This window comes from Capra hircus, chromosome 16 (assembly GCF_001704415.2).
Source record: "Capra hircus breed San Clemente chromosome 16, ASM170441v1, whole genome shotgun sequence".
NCBI classification, from domain to species: Eukaryota; Metazoa; Chordata; class Mammalia; order Artiodactyla; family Bovidae; genus Capra; species Capra hircus.
In genome coordinates this window covers 50,896,214-50,914,246 of record NC_030823.1, presented here as the reverse complement: position 1 = coordinate 50,914,246, position 18,033 = coordinate 50,896,214, and the positions used below count along the sequence as shown (strand labels likewise).

The window sequence follows — 18,033 nt, the reverse complement described above, 5'->3', positions numbered from 1 at the left end:
TAAGCCAGTCCCTCAGTCCCTCTGAACCTCAGTTTCTCCCTCTGCAAAATGGAAATCAGACTGCCTACCTCACAGGGCTGTTGCAAAGATGGACTCAGAAGTGGGTAAAAGCATCCGGCATATGGCAGAGCTCGTCTTTCCCCATCTGTAACATGGGCCTCTGGGAACCTGTGTCCACTTTCGGGTGAGGACACAGTCCATTCCCAGCCAGGTGTCACGAAGCACCAGGCAGCCAGTCCTGATGGGGAGGCGAGTGCAGTGACCGCTGCTGTCTGCTCTGAGCGTCTCTGCAGCAGTGTCTGAGTGACAATGATGAGGACCCACCTCTGTGAGCACCCTCATGGCCAGCCCTGTGATGGGCTCACACCTGCCCTCTCCCGTCGAGTCTAAAGGAAGTAGTCATGCCGGGCTCCAGTGCTTCCAAAGCGCCCGGTCTTTCATGAGAAGCCAAAAATGTCATATGATACACCCCAATTTTTTAATATCAGCATCTACTTTTCTTTTAAGTTTAGTGTCCTTGGTGTGTGCTCAATTGTGTCCAACTGTTTGCAACCCCATGAACTGCAGCCCACCAGGCTCCTCTCTCCATGGGATTTTATAGGCAAGAATACTGGAGTGGGTTGCCATTTCCTGCTCCAGGGCATCTTCTCAACCCAGGGAGCAGACTGAGTATCTCACATCTCCTGCACTGGCAGACGAGTTCTTTACCACTAGCACCACCTGGGTATCCTTTGAAAGAGAAAAGTGAAAGTTGCTCAGTAGGGTCTGATTCTTTGTGACCCCATGGACTATACTATACAGTCCATGGTATTCTCCAGGCCAGAATACTGGAGTGGGTAGCCTTTCCCTTCTCCAGGGGATCTTCACAAACCAGGGATTGAACCCAGGTCTCTCGCATTGCAGGCAGATTCTTTTATCAGCTGAGCCACAAGGGAAGCCCACGAATACTGGAGTGGGTAGCCTATCGCTTCTTCAGCAGATCTTCCCAACCCAGGAATCAAACCAGGGTCTCCTATTGAGCTATGAGAGTATCCTTTGGGGGGAAAAAATTCCATGACCTCAACATATCTCCAGACCACTGGCTCCACCACCTCCCATCTGGACTCTCTGCGGACTGGTCCAGTGTTGACAGTCCTCGTCTTTCCCCTTGGCCAGAGAGTTCCTAGACCTGCCTGGTCATAGATCCCCATTTCATTGGCCCATATCCTCCTTCACCAGAGGGCCTTCCTGCCCATCTCTCCCTGAGCCGCCAGGCAGCAGGGGGACCAATCATTTCTGACCCCAAGAAGTGTCCCCAGGGCTTGGGGTGTTTGGGGAGTAGCGGGGGAGCTACCCTCAGAAGCCTGGAATCAGCACAGGAATCCTGAGGCCCCGGAGCCCAAATATGGCTGGCAGGACTCCGGAGTCAGACCACCTGCAGCCTGAGTGCCCAGCCAGACCACTAGACCATTTCTCACGGGCTTGGCCGGGCTCATGGGACTAGGAGATGGAGAGGGTATGGGGGAGGGAGTGCTCCACCTTCAGGCGAAGGCGCTGATGAGCCTCACAAAAGGGTCACTCCTTGCTCTCCCAGAAATCCTAGCAGGATGCACAGTCATCAAGGTGGACACAGCTGTAACCCTGAGGCCCAGGGATATGGAGAGGGGTCAGGTTGAGGACTGAGGCCAAAGACTGGCTTCTGGGGGTGGTGGGGGTGGGGTGTATGGGCAGAGATGGAAGCTGGGAGAGGAAAGTACTATATGACTTGCTGACTTTCACTGAGGGCCTGCCACGGAGTCACTTCACATACACTCACTGTGTCATTCAACAAACACTGGGGGTCCACTGTCTATGTGCCAGGCCTAGGGCTGAGGATGCAGACGTAAACAGTGAGATCATTCTAACATAGCCCTCACCAAAATCATATGAAGTGTGTGTTACTGTCTCAGCCTTACAGCTGAGGAAGCTGACGCCCCAAGGGGCAACATAAACAGCCCAAGGAGATGTAGTCAGCAATGGAACAAGGCTAAGAATTGGGGTCCAGCAGACTATTGCCCTACACCATTTTCCAAGCAGATATGAGTGAATCTGATAAAACCATGAGCCTTTAGAACAATTATAGTCCTAGAGGGAGGCAGAGAAGGGGTGTCACAATTAAAGGAGTTCATCTAAAAGCAGGGAGAGGCTCACTTCCCCAAATGGGTGGAAACTTCCTAGGATACTCTGCCTTCTGCCAAGGCTCCGGCTAAACATACTGATGGGCTTGAACGGGGTGTCCGTCCACAGTGAGCATGGTGGCCGCCAGCCCTGGATACAGACACCCTCAGGAATCGTGTTTCAGGATGCATGAGGAATGGCCTGACCAGCATCAGTTTTCCCCTTGACATTTCCTGTAGCATCTTAAGTTGCGAGAAGGTCCCCAAAATGAACCTTACCAAAGCACTCTTTATTTTGAAAGAAATTAATCAGATACTCAGAGAAGGCAATGGCACCCCACTCCAGTACTCTTGCCTGGAAAATCCCATGGACAGAGGAGCCTGGTAGGCTGCAGTCCATGGGGTTGCTAGGAGTCGGACATGACTGATTGACTTCACTTTCACTTTTCACTTTCATGCAGTGGAGAAGGAAATGGCAACCCACTCCAATGTTCTTGCCTGGAGAATCCCAGGGACCAGGGAGCCTGGTGGGCTGCTGTCTCTGGGGTCGCACAGAGTCGGACACGACTGAAGCGACTTAGCAGCAGCGGCAGCAGCAGACAGATACTACATAGCTCAGTTGGTAAAGAATCTGCCTGCAGTGCAGGAGACCTGGGTTCGATTCCTGGGTTGACAGGATCCCCTGGGAAAGGAAATGGCAACCCACTCCAATATTCTTGCCTGGAAAATTCCACGGACAGAGGATTCTCGCAGGCTATAGTCCCCAGGATCACAAGAGTTGGACACAACTTAGCAACTAAACCACCACTCTTAAATGTCTTTCCTGTTCCTATTGGCCTTGGGGCAAGAAATACGGTTGCTCACCACTGGGGCAAGAAATTTCCAGGAGGCAACTGCAAGGCATTTTGAGGAGGTAGGGGGTTGGAAAGGTGCATTATTCAATGAGGATGATCCCAAAGGAGGCATCACCTCCAAATGCCACACCCAAGCTGGAGGTTCATGGATCTGACTCAGCAGTGGTCCCTCATCCCAGCAAGTGAATGGGTGGGCCAAAGCAATAATCACTGTCCCTGGGGCTCATGGAAGCAGGCTGAGCAGAGAGGTCCTGAGGCCTGAAGGGGAGATGAGAGGGTCAGTGAAGGGAAGAGGCAGATCTATTAGGGGGTCCTCAGACCCCACAGCTATCCATCACTCTCCAAGTATCCACTTCCCCCAGCTTTGCCTCCAAGAACTGCACAGACACAAACGTGCACTGTCCCTACATGGACACGTGGATAGGAACGCTCCTCCTGCCCATGGCCTCTGCTCAAAGAGCCCCTTCACTTTCCACAGAATTCACCTTTAAGGCCCACTCACCCATAGAGAAGTTGGCCAAGAAAGCAGGTTGGAAAAGAGGATTAACTGTGGGAATACACGCAGAGGCCAGCAGCCAGCTGGTGAAAGCAAAACAGAGGAGAGAAGCCCTCTTGTCTTCTGAGATGGCCCACACCCTACGGAGTATGCAGAATAAACCTGCTTCCACTCCACTTCAGCTCGCTAGCGAATTCTTTCCTGCATGAAGCCAAGGACCCTCACGTATGGTGGCCCATCCCAGGGACTCACCTGAGACCTGGGATATGACCATCCTCTCGCGTTCCCTTTTCCTGCAACAGTAGTATCATGGTCATTTCCTGGAGCAGAACACTGAAGACACAGGTGTTTCAGGAAACTCGGAGTGGCCTGCCCTGTTGTAGTGATCAATTCTTTGAAGTTCTAGCAAGTCCAACTTCCGCTTTTAGGGTTTCAGGAGAAGGGCACTTCTGGTTCTCAGGGATGTCAAATCAGGAAGGTAGGAGGGAAAAAAAAAAAAAGGTGGGGTGGGAGACAGCAGTTGCAGATTAGACTCTAAGAAGGACTTCTCTCCCAAATGTGAGCACTCTTCAGCATGACAACAGGCTAGCAAGGAAGAAAAAGGAACATTACAGTACTTGTTTTTTTTAAGCATACAGCAGTTGTCATTGGATCATAGTACATTTGCCTTCCTTGGACCTCTTCTGAGCACCTTCCTCCAAAGTAAAATTGGGAAATACTTGCCTAGCACATACCTGGGAAATGAGTGTAGAGCAGGGTGGAGCCTTGTCAACTCAACAGGTGCCCTGCTGTCTGGGAAAGTTCTTGGGGTGTGGGGAGGAGGGGCTGGCAGGAAGCGTGGCTGGAGGAGGATGTCCTCCAAGCTGGGGACAGGGACTTGTGGGGCTATACTGTGAGCATAGCCTACATCCTTGCTGGGCAGCAGCATCACAAATGAGGGGGAAGGGAAGTATTTGATTTTTTTAAGGAGAAAGTAGTTGTCATGGGTGAAAACAGAGCTCTGGGATTTCTCAGGGTGCCTCATGGGTTAGTATATTTGAAGAGACACTTGGGGAGAAAGGGCTATCAGCTCTTAGCTCAGGGCCTCCAACGGCCCGCTTGGCTCTGGGGTCGGGGTGCTGGGGGCGGCCCACTCGGGGTCCTGCCATCATTCTAGCAGCTGCACAGTTAGTGACTCGATGCCATTTAGACCACACTGTGTGGTCCTGGCAGCCCGGGCTCAGGAGGCCTGACCATTGCACCTACTACCTCATAGGAGCTGTGACCGAGGGCTTGGGGAAAGCATCTCCATCCAGTGCAGTGGCCATTATCAGGACATAAAACGTCACTATTTCACATTATAATACAGTGTTTAAAAAATGAGAATTCAGCGTTTGGCTTGAAAAGTGCTGACAGGGGCTCCCCCATTACTGCCCAAGGGCAGGGAGTTTTAACTGGAGTCCGCTGTCTGAGCAGGGCTGGCGCAAGGATGGGAGGGGCCCAAGGTGGAAGAATGGGGGCACTGCCAGCAGCCACACCACACGCTCACTGGCCTCTGGTGGGTGGAGGCCAGGGATGGTGCTGAACACAGGACAGCCCCCATGACAAAGATTGGTCCAGTCTCAAACGTCATTCAATACTGCCAAGGTTATCTAGACAAACGGTGCTGATGAACGTACTTGCAGGGCAGGAATAGAAACACGGATATAGAGAAAACAGACTTGTGGACACAGCAGGGGGAGGAGAGGCTGGGACAAATCGACAGAGTAGCACTGCCACATATACACTGCTGCAGCTGCTACTGGTTAGTCGCTAAGTCGTGTCCGACTCTGTGACCCCACGCTCCTCTGTCCAGGGATTTCCCAGACAAGAATACTTGGTGTGGGGTGCCATTTCCTTCTCCAGGGGATCTTCCTGACTTAGAGATCATATCATCGTCTCCTGTGTGGCAGGCGGGGTTTGTGTTTTTACCACTGAGCCACCTGGGAAGCCCCATATAAACACTATCTTGTGTAAAATAGAAAGCTAGTGGGAAGCTGCTACAGGGATCTCAGCTTGGTGCTCTGTGATGACCTAGAGGGGTGGGATCTCGGGGTGGGAGGGAGGCTCAAGAGGGAGGGAATATATGTATACTTACAGCTGATTCTTGTTGATATATAGCAGAAACCAGTCCAACATTATAAAGTGATTATCCCTCAATTAAAAGTAAAGGAAAAAAATGTTGTTAAAATACTGCCAAGGTTGAGAGTTCCTGAGACCATGTGTACGTTTAAAGAAGAAGGTCAGTCAGAGAGGGAGACCTGCTCCCTCCCTCACCTCCCCCTCCCTCCTCACCTCCCGCCCTTCCTGCCTTCTTTTAACCAAAGTGTACAGAGCTCCTTCCGTTTCAGGCAGCTGAGCTCACAGAGCTTCATAAACTGATTTCCAACCCATGTCCAGTGGCATCATGTGGGCAACTGAAATTGGCCACAGTGGGCATATTTACATCACAGAGATGGGCAAACACATGCTATAAACCAAAGTGCTTTTTAAAAATATGAGACCTGCTTGTTACACATTTACCAGCACAACACTAACTTGGGTCCTTACTAGGAATCAGGGATACCCAGGGAACAGACTGGGCTCAGCTCCTGTCCTTGTGGAGTTGATTATCTAGTGGGAAGTCAGACATTCTTCAAACAATTCAGTTCAGTTCAGCTGCTCAGTCGTGTCCAACTCTGCAACCCCATGAATCGCTGCACGCCAGGCCTCCCTGTCCATCACCAACTCCTGGAGATTACCCAAACTCATGTCTATCGAGTCAGTGATGCCATCCAGCCATCTCATCCTCTGTCGTCCCCTTCTCCTCCTGCTCCCAATCCCTCCCAGCGTCAAGGTCTTTTCCAATGAGGTGGCCAAAGTATTGGAGTTTCAGCTTTAGCATCAGTCCTTCCAATGAACACCCAGGACTGATCTCCTTTAGGATGGACTGGTTGTATTTCCTTCAATTACGTAACTGTTAATGAACTTCAGCTCTGAGAAGTGTAGGCTCAGTGTCTGGGATAATTAGAGCTTGTGTGAGCACAAGTGTGGGCTGGGGGCTATGGAGCGGGTGTGTGTTTCAGGGGGTGACTGGCCTCGGCTAGGTGACCTGGAAGAGGTAACATTTAAATAGGGCCCTGACAGCTTTGTAGGCAGATTAGACAACAACAGATCACCTTTCGGGCAGAGACGGCAGCAGGCACAGCCAATTAGGTATGAGGGCTAGGAGAGGCAGGAGGACTGAGGAAGTATTCCTAAGAAGCCCAGGGAGGGATGAGAGACCGAGGAGAAGCTGATCAAGTTGGCAAGGGTGGGCCACACAGAGCGCTGTTATGTAAGGAACTTGGGTTTTATCCAGGCAGCTGGTGAAGGGTGTTGAGCAGAAGAGATCCCTGGGTAGATTCAAATTAAAAACAAAACTAAATTGTCCCTCCCTTTCCTATAGCTTTGGGGTTTACCACCACTAATGGCATTAAGCATCGCCATGAACCAGGCCTGGGTAATAAAGAGATGGATAGGTCTGCCCTCTGACTTAGGGATTTCCTTTGGGCAGGGCAGGTGAACAGACCCATGCACGTGGCGCCAGCAGAACAGGAAGAATTCTGGGTGGACAGTGCCCATCGAGGAGGGATGTCCACTTGGGCAGTGAGGGGGAAAGCAGACTCTGAAGGATCTCCCTCTACAAAAACCACTAAATCTGAAACAAAACATACTTTGTAACACATTACTGGCCTCATCAAAATTCCCAAGGCACTTCCATCTGAAAACAAAAGGCCGTGATCTAATACCAGGACCAGAGCAGTAAGCAATAACCAAATGCAAAAACTGGGGCTTGTCCTAAGGACAGATGCTGACATCAGGACCAGTGACAGGGGAGTAAGCCTTGTTGTTGCTGTTCAGTCGCTAAGTCACGTACAGTGCTTTGTGACCCCATGGACTGCAGCAAGCCAAGCTCCTCTGTCCTCCACTAACTCCTAGAATTTGCTCAAATTTATGTCCATTGAATCAGTGATGCTATCTAACCATCTCGTCCTCTGCGGCCCCCTTCTTCCTTGGGATGTGGCAAAGTGAAGCATCAGAACGTGCAACTCTTATCCTCCTAGGGCCTCTGACAGGGAGTGAAGTGGTCCCCGCTCCCAGGTGTCATCCCCACTCCCTATCTCATCCCCACCCCGGCAGAAGCAATGTCCATCCTCTCTGGAGGAAAACATTGGTATTTAGAAGCCAGAGATTCCCATAAGATCAAATATGAGTTCACGCATGAGAGTCAGCAGAAAGATTAATAAACAGCAATCTGGACCCTCCAAGCCCTTTCAGACACGGTAATTATCAACATCATGGTAATGTGCATGCAATATTTAAGATTAAATATTTAAGGAAATCTAAAAAATCATAGACCTGAACAAACCACATGAGACTATCTGGGAAGACCAGGCAAAGTTAAAAGAGAACCAAATAGAAATTTTAGAAATTAAAAATATATATAGCTGGTAACATTTTTTAAAAAAGGATTTACTAAACAGCAGACTAAATAGCTGAAGAGAGACTATTAAAAATGGAAAATAAGTCTAAGGAAATTACCCAAATGCAATACAGAGAGAGAAGTTGATGAAACCCATAAAGGAGAAATCTGGTCTGTAGCAATAGCCACCAGCCACATACAGCCATGTAAACTTATATTTGAATCAATTACAATTAAACTTATAAGTCAGTTCCCCAGTTACACTAGCCACATTTTAAGTGCTCATAGCCACATGTGGTTAACAGCTGTCATACTGGACAGTGTATATTACAGGCAGACCTCAAAGATGTTATAGATTGGGTTCCAGACCACCACAGTAAAGTGAATACCACAATAAGGCAAGTCACATGAATTTTTTGGTTTTCCAGTGCATATAAAAGTTATGCTTACATTGTACTGTTTTCTATTAACTGTGCAATACCATTCTGTCTAAAAAAAAAACAGTGTAAATACCTTAACTTATAAATACTTTATTGCTAAAAAATGCTAACCGTCATCTGAGCCTTCAGCAAATGGTAATCTTTTTGCAATAGTAACATCAAAGATCCCTGAGCACAGATCACCATAACAAATGTAATAATGAAAACATTCAAAACATCAAGGGAATTGCCAAAATTTGACACAGCTATGAAGTGAGAAAATGTTGGAAAAATGGTGCCAGCAGACTTGCTTGACATAGGATTGCCACAATCCTTCAATTTGTAAAAAATGCAATATTTGTAAAGTGTAATAAGATATGCCTATATGCAACATTTCCATCATCAGAGAAATTTCTGTTGGACAGACTAGGTTGTAAGATAGGGAAGAAAGTCCAATCCCAGAAGGAGATCAAACAGAATGGAGAAGAGAAAGAAGTAATGGTTGAGGTATTTCCTTAGAGGTCCAGTGGTTAAGACTTCACCTACCAATACTAGTAGTGTAGGTTCAATCCCTTGTCGGGGAACTAAGATCCCACATGCCTTGCAGCCAAAAAAAAAAAAAAAAACCATAAAACAGAAGCAATATTATAACAAATTCAATAAAGACTTTTTAAATGGTCTTTTAAAAAAGAACTGTAATAGTCTGTAAAAAGACTCTAAAAATGGTCTTTTTTACAATAAAAAAATCATAAAAAATAATGGTTGAGAATATTCAAAAACGAACCCACTGATGCAGGAAGCACAATTTATATAAATCAGGATGGATGAAAAGAAATCCACATCTAGCCATATCATGATGAAACTGAACAAAAATGACAAAGAGACAATCTGAAGAGTAGCTACCAAAAGAACAATCAAACTGGAGCCGACTTCTCTTTAGCAAAAAGGAGACAGATAGTCGAGTAATGTCTTCCAAGCGCAAAGGAAAAAACTGTCAACCTAAAACTGTGTACCCAGCAGAACTCTTTAGTAACAAGGGGGACATATAGACTTTTTTCATATAAACCAAAGTCGTAAGGGCTTACCAACAAAAAGCTCTTTATGGAGGAAATTTTCAAACATATTCTTCATAAATATGAATATACCTCTTCCTAGAAGTGAGGTCTGAGACATAAGAAGGAATGATGAACAAAGAAACTGGTAAGCATGTAGGTTAATTATTTTAAGCAAGTATTACCGATACAAAGTATTCATGATGACAGCATCTAAAGTGTGTGTGTGTGTGTGTGTGTGTGTGTGTGTGTGTGTGTGCTCAGTCATGTCCGATTCTTTGAGAGCCCATGGACTGTAGCCTGCCAGGCACCTTTGTCCATGGGATTTTCCAGGCAAGAATTCTGGAGTAGGGTGCCACTCCCTTCTCCAGGGGATCTTCCCGACCCAGGGATTGAGCCCAAGCCTCTTGGTCTCCTGCGCTGGCAGGCAGATTCTTTACCACTAGTGCCACCTAGGAAACCCATAATGTCTAAATTAGAGCTGCTGTTGTTTGTTGTTTGGTTTTTTTAAGGATGGAATTAAAATATTGGACATGGTAGTATAAGTCAGGAAGATGGATCAGAATTAATATATTTTTAATAATTCTTACTATTTAGGAGAGGGCATTAAGATATTGATCAATACACAGTATTTTAGAAGGTTCTAGAACATCTATAGACATCAGAATCTCCTGGAGGCCTGTTAAAACATGGATCTCTGGCTCCCACCCTCAGAATTTCTGTTCCAGGAGATCTGGGGTGGGTTTCTAGAATTTTCATTTCTAACAAATTCCCAGGTGTTGCTGCCACTACTGGTCCAGGCACCACACTTCAAGAACTACTGAACCCAAAACAATAGTTTTGGAAATAGGGTGCTTAATTTCCAAACCAACAGAGGGGTGTCAAATAAAATCAGAAAACAAACAAAATTTTTCCATCCAGACCAGCTTTGCCCAGTAAAAATATAATGCTAACCACATTAACATTATGTGGTTTTAGATTTTTCTGGTTCAGTTCAGTTCAGTCGCTCAGTCATGTCCAACTCTTTGCGATCCTATGAATTGCAGCATGCCAGGCCTCCCTGTCCATCACCAACTCCCGGAGTTCACTCAAACTCATGTCCATCGAGTCAGTGATACCATCCAGCCATCTCATCCTCTGTCGTCCCATTCTCCTCCTGCCCCCTGTCCCTCCCAGCATCAGAGTCTTTTCCAATGAGTCAACTCTTCGCATGAGGTGGCCAAAGTATTGGAGTTTCAGCTTTAGCATCAGTCCTTCCAAAGAACACCCAGGACTGATCTCCTTTAGAATGGACTGGTTGGATCTCCTTGCAGTCCAAGGGACTCTCAAGAGTCTTCTCCAACACCACAGTTCAAAAGCATCAATTCTTCAGCGCTCAGCTTTCTTCACAGTCCAACTCTCACATCCATACATGACCACTGGGAAAACCATAGCCTTAACTAGATGGACCTTTGTTAGCAAAGTAATGTCTCTGCTTTTTAATATGCTATCTAGGTTGGTCATAACTTTCCTTCCAAGGAGTAAGCGTCTTTTAATTTCATGGCTGCAATCACCACCTGCAGTGATTCTGGAGCCTCCAAAAAATAAAAGTCTGACACTGTTTCCCCATCTATTTCCCATGAAGTGATGGGACCAGATGCCATGATCTTAGTTTTCTGAATGTTGATCTTTAAGCCAACTTTTTCACTCTCCTCTTTCACTTTCATCAAGAGGCTTTTTAGTTCCTCCTCACTTTCTGCCATAAGGTAGATACATTAAAAAAGTAAAAAGAAACTGGTGAAACGAGTCTTAGTAATGTATTTTATTTAACTCAATATATCCCAAATATTATCTTTCAATATGTGATCAATTTTAAAAAGTATTAATGAGGCATTTTATTTTTTTTGGTACAAAGTCTTTAAAATTCAGGGTGTATGTTACACTATCAGTTCAGTCCAGTTCAGTTCAGTCGCTCAGTCATGTCCAACTCATTGCGACCCCATGAATCGCAGCACGCCAGGCCTCCCTGTCCATCACCATCTCCCAGTACATCGAATCCGTGATGCCATCCAGCCATCTCATCCTCTGTCATCCCCTTCTCCTCCTGCCCCCAATCCCTCCCAGCATCAGAGTCTTTTCCAATGAGTCAACTCTTCGCATGAGGTGGCCAAAGTACTGGAGCTTCAGCTTTAGCATCATTCCTTCCAAAGAAATCTCAGGGTTGATTTCCTTCAGAATGGACTGGTTGGATCTCCTTGCAGTCCAAAGGACTCTCAAGAGTCTTCTCCAACACCACAGTTCAAAAGCATCAATTCTTCAGCACTCAGCCTTCTTCACAGTCCAACTCTCACATCCATACATGACCACAGGAAAAACCATAGCCTTGACTAGACGGACCTTAGTCGGCAAAGTAATGTCTCTGCTTTTGAATATACTATCTAGATCCGTCATAACTTTTCTTCTTAGGAGTAAGAGTCTTTTAATGTCATGGCTGCAGTCACCATCTGCAGTGATTTTGGAGCCCCCAAAAATAAAGTCTGACACTGTTTCTACTGTTTCCCCATCTATTTCCCATGAAGTGATGGGACCAGATGCCATGATCTTATTTTTCTGAATGTTGAGCTTTAAGCCAACTTTTTCACTCTCCTTTTTCACTTTTATCAAGAGGCTTTTTAGCTCCTCTTCACTTTCTGCCATGAGGGTGGTGTCATCTGCATATCTGAGGTTATTGATATTTCTCCCGGCAATCTTGATTCCAGCTTGTGTTTCTTCCAACCCAGCGTTTCTCATGATGCACTCTGCATATAAGTTAAATAAGCAGGGTGACAATATATAGCCTTGACTCCTCAATGTGGACTGACCACCCTGCGGGTACCCAATGGCCACAAACGGTTTGTGGCTACAGCCCTGGACAGAGCGGGTCTAGACTGTAAGGGATGAGAGCCTGCAGAGGACAGAGGCCCCACACAGTCACTGAGTGCCCACGATATGCCAGACTCCAGGGTGAGCACTTTGTCCACATCATACATCATCTCCTTTCGTCCCCACATAGGCCTGTGAAATTAGCATTAGTATCACCTCAGATGGGGAATAGCAAGGCTGAGAAAACTTAAAACATTTCCCCAGGATCATCTAGCTAGCAAGTGGCAGAGCTGGGCTTCAAAGCCAGGTCTCTCATAGTCCACTGCCAACGTTGGAACCTCAGGGTTTCTATAACGGATTTTCTGTAACAGTTCAGTTGCTCAGTCATGTCCAACTCTTTGTGACCCCATGAACCACAGCACGCCAGGCCTCCCTGTCCATCACCAACTCCTAGAGTCCACCCAAACCCATGTCCATCGAGTCGATGATGCTATCCAACCATCTCATCCTCTGGCGTCCCCTTCTCCTCCTGCCCTCAATCCTTCCCAGCATCAGGGTCTTTTCCAATGAGTCAGCTCTTCGCATCAGGTGGCCAAAGTATTGGAGTTTCAGCCTCAACATCAGTCCTTCCAATGAACACCCAGGCCAGATAGTAAATATCTTAGCCTTTTGGAACCAATCTGTCACAACCATTCAGCTCTGCTCTTGTAACAAGACGGCATGCATGCGTGCTCAATCATGTCCAACTCTTTGCAAACCCATGGGCTGTAGCTCACCAGGCTCCTCTGTTCATGGGATTATCCAGGCAAGAATACAGGAATGGGTTGCCATTTCCTCCTCCAGGGGATCTTGCCAGCCCAGGGATTGAACCTGTGTCTCCTGCACCGGCCGGTGGATTCTTTACCACTGAGCCACCTGGGGAGCCCCAGTAGGACAGCAGCCTTAGACAATGTGTGAACAAATGAGCGTGGCTCTGTCCCAGTGGCACTGCATGCTAGAGGGCAGGATCTGGCCTTTGGGCTGTAGTCTGCAATCCCTGTGCTAGGCTAACACAACTGGGCCTCCGGAGGCCCAGGTCCAGGGAGACCTCAGTGACTAATGGCTGATGTTGGGTGGTATGTGCATGTGTTGGGAGTGTTTCGAAGGATGAGACCCTCTCTTTCCAGAACCACCATGGCCCTCCCAATGTTCAGAAGGATCCAGAATGGCTATGTTTTGGTGGCAACTCTTCAGACTCTGCCAGGGGCCCGGTCAGCCCCTCTAACTCTGTAGCCTCCACTGAGCTCCTGGCTATAAACATGAGTTATTCCCACTCTCAGGGCTGAGACAGAGGGGAAATAAAGGCCAGGACTGATGGAATCCCAGACATAAAATCTGGCACCATAATGCCTACATTTTGGAAACTGCCTTTAATTAATGGTTTATGGCTACAAAGATTCCCTCCCCCCCACCTTCATCCTTCTGTTGCATCTTCTCCCTGGTGATCAGTCCTGGGGATGGGAACAGGGAAGGGGTGAAAGAGGAGGGCTAGTGAATAGCTGGTTTCTCAGAAACCAAAATGTGTGGTTTTGCTTATATGAACCCAGCTTGGCCTCTGGCATTCCTCGAGCCTGGACTCCATAAATAATGTGAATTGAAAAGCCAGCTCCCTGCACAGGCCTGAGGCCTGTTAGCTACAGAATCATCCACACACACTCACAAAAACACATCAGGTTCAGGAAAACACACACTCACAAGTGCGTACACACACATACACACACACCGGAAATTTGCTTTTTTGTTTTTTTGGTCCGCTTATCAGTCTCTCCTTCTTCCTGTTTATCTTGCTGTCTTTGTGTTCCGTGGCACTATTTCTTTTCCTGGAGTTCTGCTCTTTGAGTCTCTCTTCCGTTCTCTCTCCTGTCTTTCCCCTTCCCATGCCCTTTGATCTCCCCTACTTGGGGACACATAGCCAAGCTACACAAACACACCCCCAGCTGCCCACCTCGGCAGAGAATCCAAAAATCCTCCCCTCCCATCACAGACACCCCTGCCCCTCCCACCTGGACCAGGCTTGACGCTAACCAAGACAATGAACTTCTGCCCAGGTGCAAGAAGTGCAGTTAGGTTCCCTCCCTAAGCACCTGAGCTGAACTCAAACCACATTTCATCCCAGGAATACAAGGGGAGGAGGCAACTCTGCCAAATTCTAGGTGTAGCCAAAAAGATTGCCCAAGCCCCACGGTAGAGGCCCTTTATTACCAATAATAGCCACCTTGACTGAGTGTCTTCTATGGCTTCATATTCAGAATTTATAATAATGTTACCCTAACAGGTAGATATTATTATTCCCATTTTATAGGTGGGAAAACTGAGGCTTCAAGAGGTAAAGGAATTTGCTTAAAACCAAAGTCTGTTCAACTCCAAAGCCTAGTCTCTTCCCGCATGCTCAGTCGCTTCAGTCTTGTCTGATGTATTGCGACCCTGTGGATTGTAGCCCTCCAGGCTCTTCAGTCCATGGGATTTCCCAGGCAAGAATACTGGAGTGGGTTGTCATGCCCTCCTCCAGGGGACCTTCTTGGGATTTCCCAGGCAAGAATACTGGAGTGGGTTGTCATGCCCTCCTCCAGGGGACCTTCTTGACCCAGTGATCGAACCCATGTCTCCTGTGTCTCCTGCGTTGAAGGTGGATTCGTTACCCCTGAGCCACTGGGGAAGCCCCGTCTCTTCCCACAGGGCTGGTCCAAATAGACAACATGGGCTGTGTCTTGGGATCTGGGATAACCAGACTCAGCCACATTTGGTCTCTCATCTCCCCAGAAACATGTAACAGAGACATGACTCCAATACAGGAATAAGGCAGAGGTTCTCTAGTCTAGCCAACAGGTGGACACACTGTTCGGATGCCAGTGGTCAGCAGCTGTATACCCCAACAGAGAGGCTTCCCTGCCTGTCAAGCCTGTCCTTGGGGGCCCAGCTCTAGCAATGGAGGGAGGGGAACACCTAGGCTGAGGCCCCTCGCCAGGCAGGGCTGCAGAGGCAGCTGCTGTTTCTGCATTCCCTGGCACCATGGCAACAAGAGTGCTCAAATTGGTGACCTGCACAGAGTTTGTACCATCTGCTGTCTTCGGGGCTGGGGGTTGCAGGGTCACCTTCTGTCTGCCTGAGAAAGGAAATATAGCAATGTGGCAATGACCTCTCACCCTTGTCTACGCAGTGCAGAAAGGCCCCATCAGCCCCACTGTCACTGAGTCCGCAGAGCAGCCCAGGGGAGGAGGCAGGCAGCAGAGAGCAGCATCATGACAACATGCAGAGATGGACACTGAGGCACGAGGCACCATCTCTGCCCACCCTGCGTTAGGTCGTTCTGCCTGGCACCCTGCTGGACCAGCCTGGCATCTTCCAGGCCAGGTGGCTGTGGGCCCCGAAGGGCTCTTAGCTGGGCAGTTAGGTGTTGGGGAGAAAGGTTTCAGTGGAGCTGGGATGAGAGAGGTGGGTATGGTCACCAAGCTGCAGTTCCCCAAGAGTCGTCCAAGGCGTTTCAATGGAGGGAGGCAAGTGACTGGGGGAAAGGGCATTGTGACTTGAAGAAGTAAGGTCTTTAGTCTGTGGGTTTCTTTTTTTTTTTTTTTCAATTTCAAAAATAATATAGCCAATGCAGAAAACTTGGAAAACAGAAATATGCACATACATCTGGCACACTCACAAGTTCATGACACACACATACATGTTCACACACAAATCATCCATTTCCAGAGATAAAGACTTTTAGCATTTAACCATCTAATACAATGTAATATATGTATATATTGTATAGATACAATTATTAGGATTCCCTGGTGGTTCAGACGGTAAAGAATCTGCCTGCCAGGCAGGAAACCTGGGTTCAATCCCTGTGTACAGAAGATCCCCTGGAGATGGGAATGGCAACCCACTCCAGTATTCTTGCCTGGAGAATTCCATGGACAGAGAAGCCTGGCGGGCTACAGTCCATGGGCTGCAAACAGTCAGACACGACTCAGCGACTAACACATGTATTATATGCACATTATATATATTATCATACATATTTTAGCATGGTTGGGATTATGTTGTGCCTGCTCTCTTGTACTGTGCTTTCTCATTTTGCAATAGATTGCGCACATTTTCTCATATGAAATATATTCCCATGACAGGTTTTTCAACGAACTGCCTATACGCCAACATACAAATGAAGTATCATTCATTCAGATTAAACTTTCACCCATAACCATTTATACTGCTTCCTAGTTTTTAAATGTTTCTATTTTTTTCATTATAAATTTATATATGTTTATTATGGAACCTTAATGATACTTAGAGGTACAGCAGGAGGGAAATAACCTCATACAAACTCAGTAACTATAACACTTTCGTGCTTTCCACACTGATTGTTTTACTATTTGTCTGATTTGATGGCTATGTAATTTTTACCTTGTTATAATGTTGTATAATATACAATATAGGGTCCTTTCAAATCAGGCTTATTTTTTAATATTCATCATTTCTCACAGTACTGAGTTTATCCATTTGGGTTTTCATTTAACCATGCTTTGGGAAAAGATTCTTTTCCCTTCTCTGTTGACTCCTCACCACCTGAACTTGGTGTATTTATCAAGTGTTGATGCAGCTGACCGTGGATTGAGGAATGGGGCTGGAAAATGCTGGTAGAAAGACATTTTTGCCTGTGAGGGCCACTCTGGAAACACATTTCAGTGTGTACAGGAATAGAGCTGGTGCTCCATTTATCCTAAAAATATGAATCACCCAGTTGCCCAAAAATGACTGTCTCTGTGTTGTTTACAGTAGTGAAAAACGAGGAATGACCAGGCCCACCGACAGGAGGCAGGTGAAATAGATCATAGAGCATCCATTCCACGAATCCTGTGTGGTCAAAAGATATTACAGATCACTGCTGAGAAGGAGGCATGTCCTCCATGGTGTAAATGAGAACAGCATATTACAAAACGGGATGGGCCATGTAAATGTGGGCATTTTGTGTGTGTTTTTCTTTCCAGTGGCTATAATGCTGTTTATTTTTTATGAGGATATGTAGTCAAATTAAGCACAGGTTAATAATACCAGTTCGTTCTTTTCAAAGCAAAGCAAAAGCCCCGTAGACTTTTTATTTATTTATTTTACTTTTTAATCGGAGGAAGTGTAGGCATCTGTGAACCTCAAAGAATATTTAACTAAATACCAGCAGCTGCTGTCTCCGGGTAGCGTGGGTTTTGGGGTGATTCTCTGTTTTATTTTTATTCTTTTTTGGATTTTTAATTCTTTAAATTCTTTTCCTTTTAGAGGGCATAGGTTACTACTGTACTGGGGGAGGGGCAGCACAACAAAACAAAAGCCATTTTGATTCTGAAAAGAAGAACCTTATGGGGGGGAAGACATGGGGGGCGGCACTCAGAGGGGGCAGCCTGCCCCCCGCCCTGCCCCTCACCCCACTCCCCAGCACGGCCCTGTGTGCTTGTGTGTTGCAGACTCCGACAGCCAGTGCAGCCCCACGCGGCAGAGCCTCAGCCTGTCGGAGGGCGAGGAGCAAATGGACCGGCTGCAGCAGGTGGAGCTGGTCAGGACCACGCCCATGTCCCACTGGAAGGCGGGAACTGTCCAGGCCTGGCTGGAGGTAGTCATGGCCATGCCCATGTACGTCAAGGCCTGCGCAGAGAACGTCAAGAGTGGGAAGGTAGGACCCCCCTGGGGATTCTACCCGCCCCCCCAACCTCGCCCCGGCCACACACACACACCAGGGTTACAGGAGCTGGCTGAAC

The 18,033-nt window shown here is 47.3% G+C and overlaps 1 protein-coding gene across 2 annotated transcripts in view; it reads left to right on the top strand.

Annotated features, from left to right (window-relative positions):
- KAZN (kazrin, periplakin interacting protein) overlaps positions 1-18,033 on the top strand; it is a 527,299-nt gene that overhangs the window by 477,830 nt on the left and 31,436 nt on the right. For both annotated transcript variants that reach the window (XM_018060597.1, XM_018060598.1), the window contains one exon: positions 17,743-17,948. In XM_018060597.1, the coding sequence (XP_017916086.1) occupies positions 17,743-17,948 (206 nt within the window). The remainder of the gene's footprint in view (positions 1-17,742; positions 17,949-18,033) is intronic.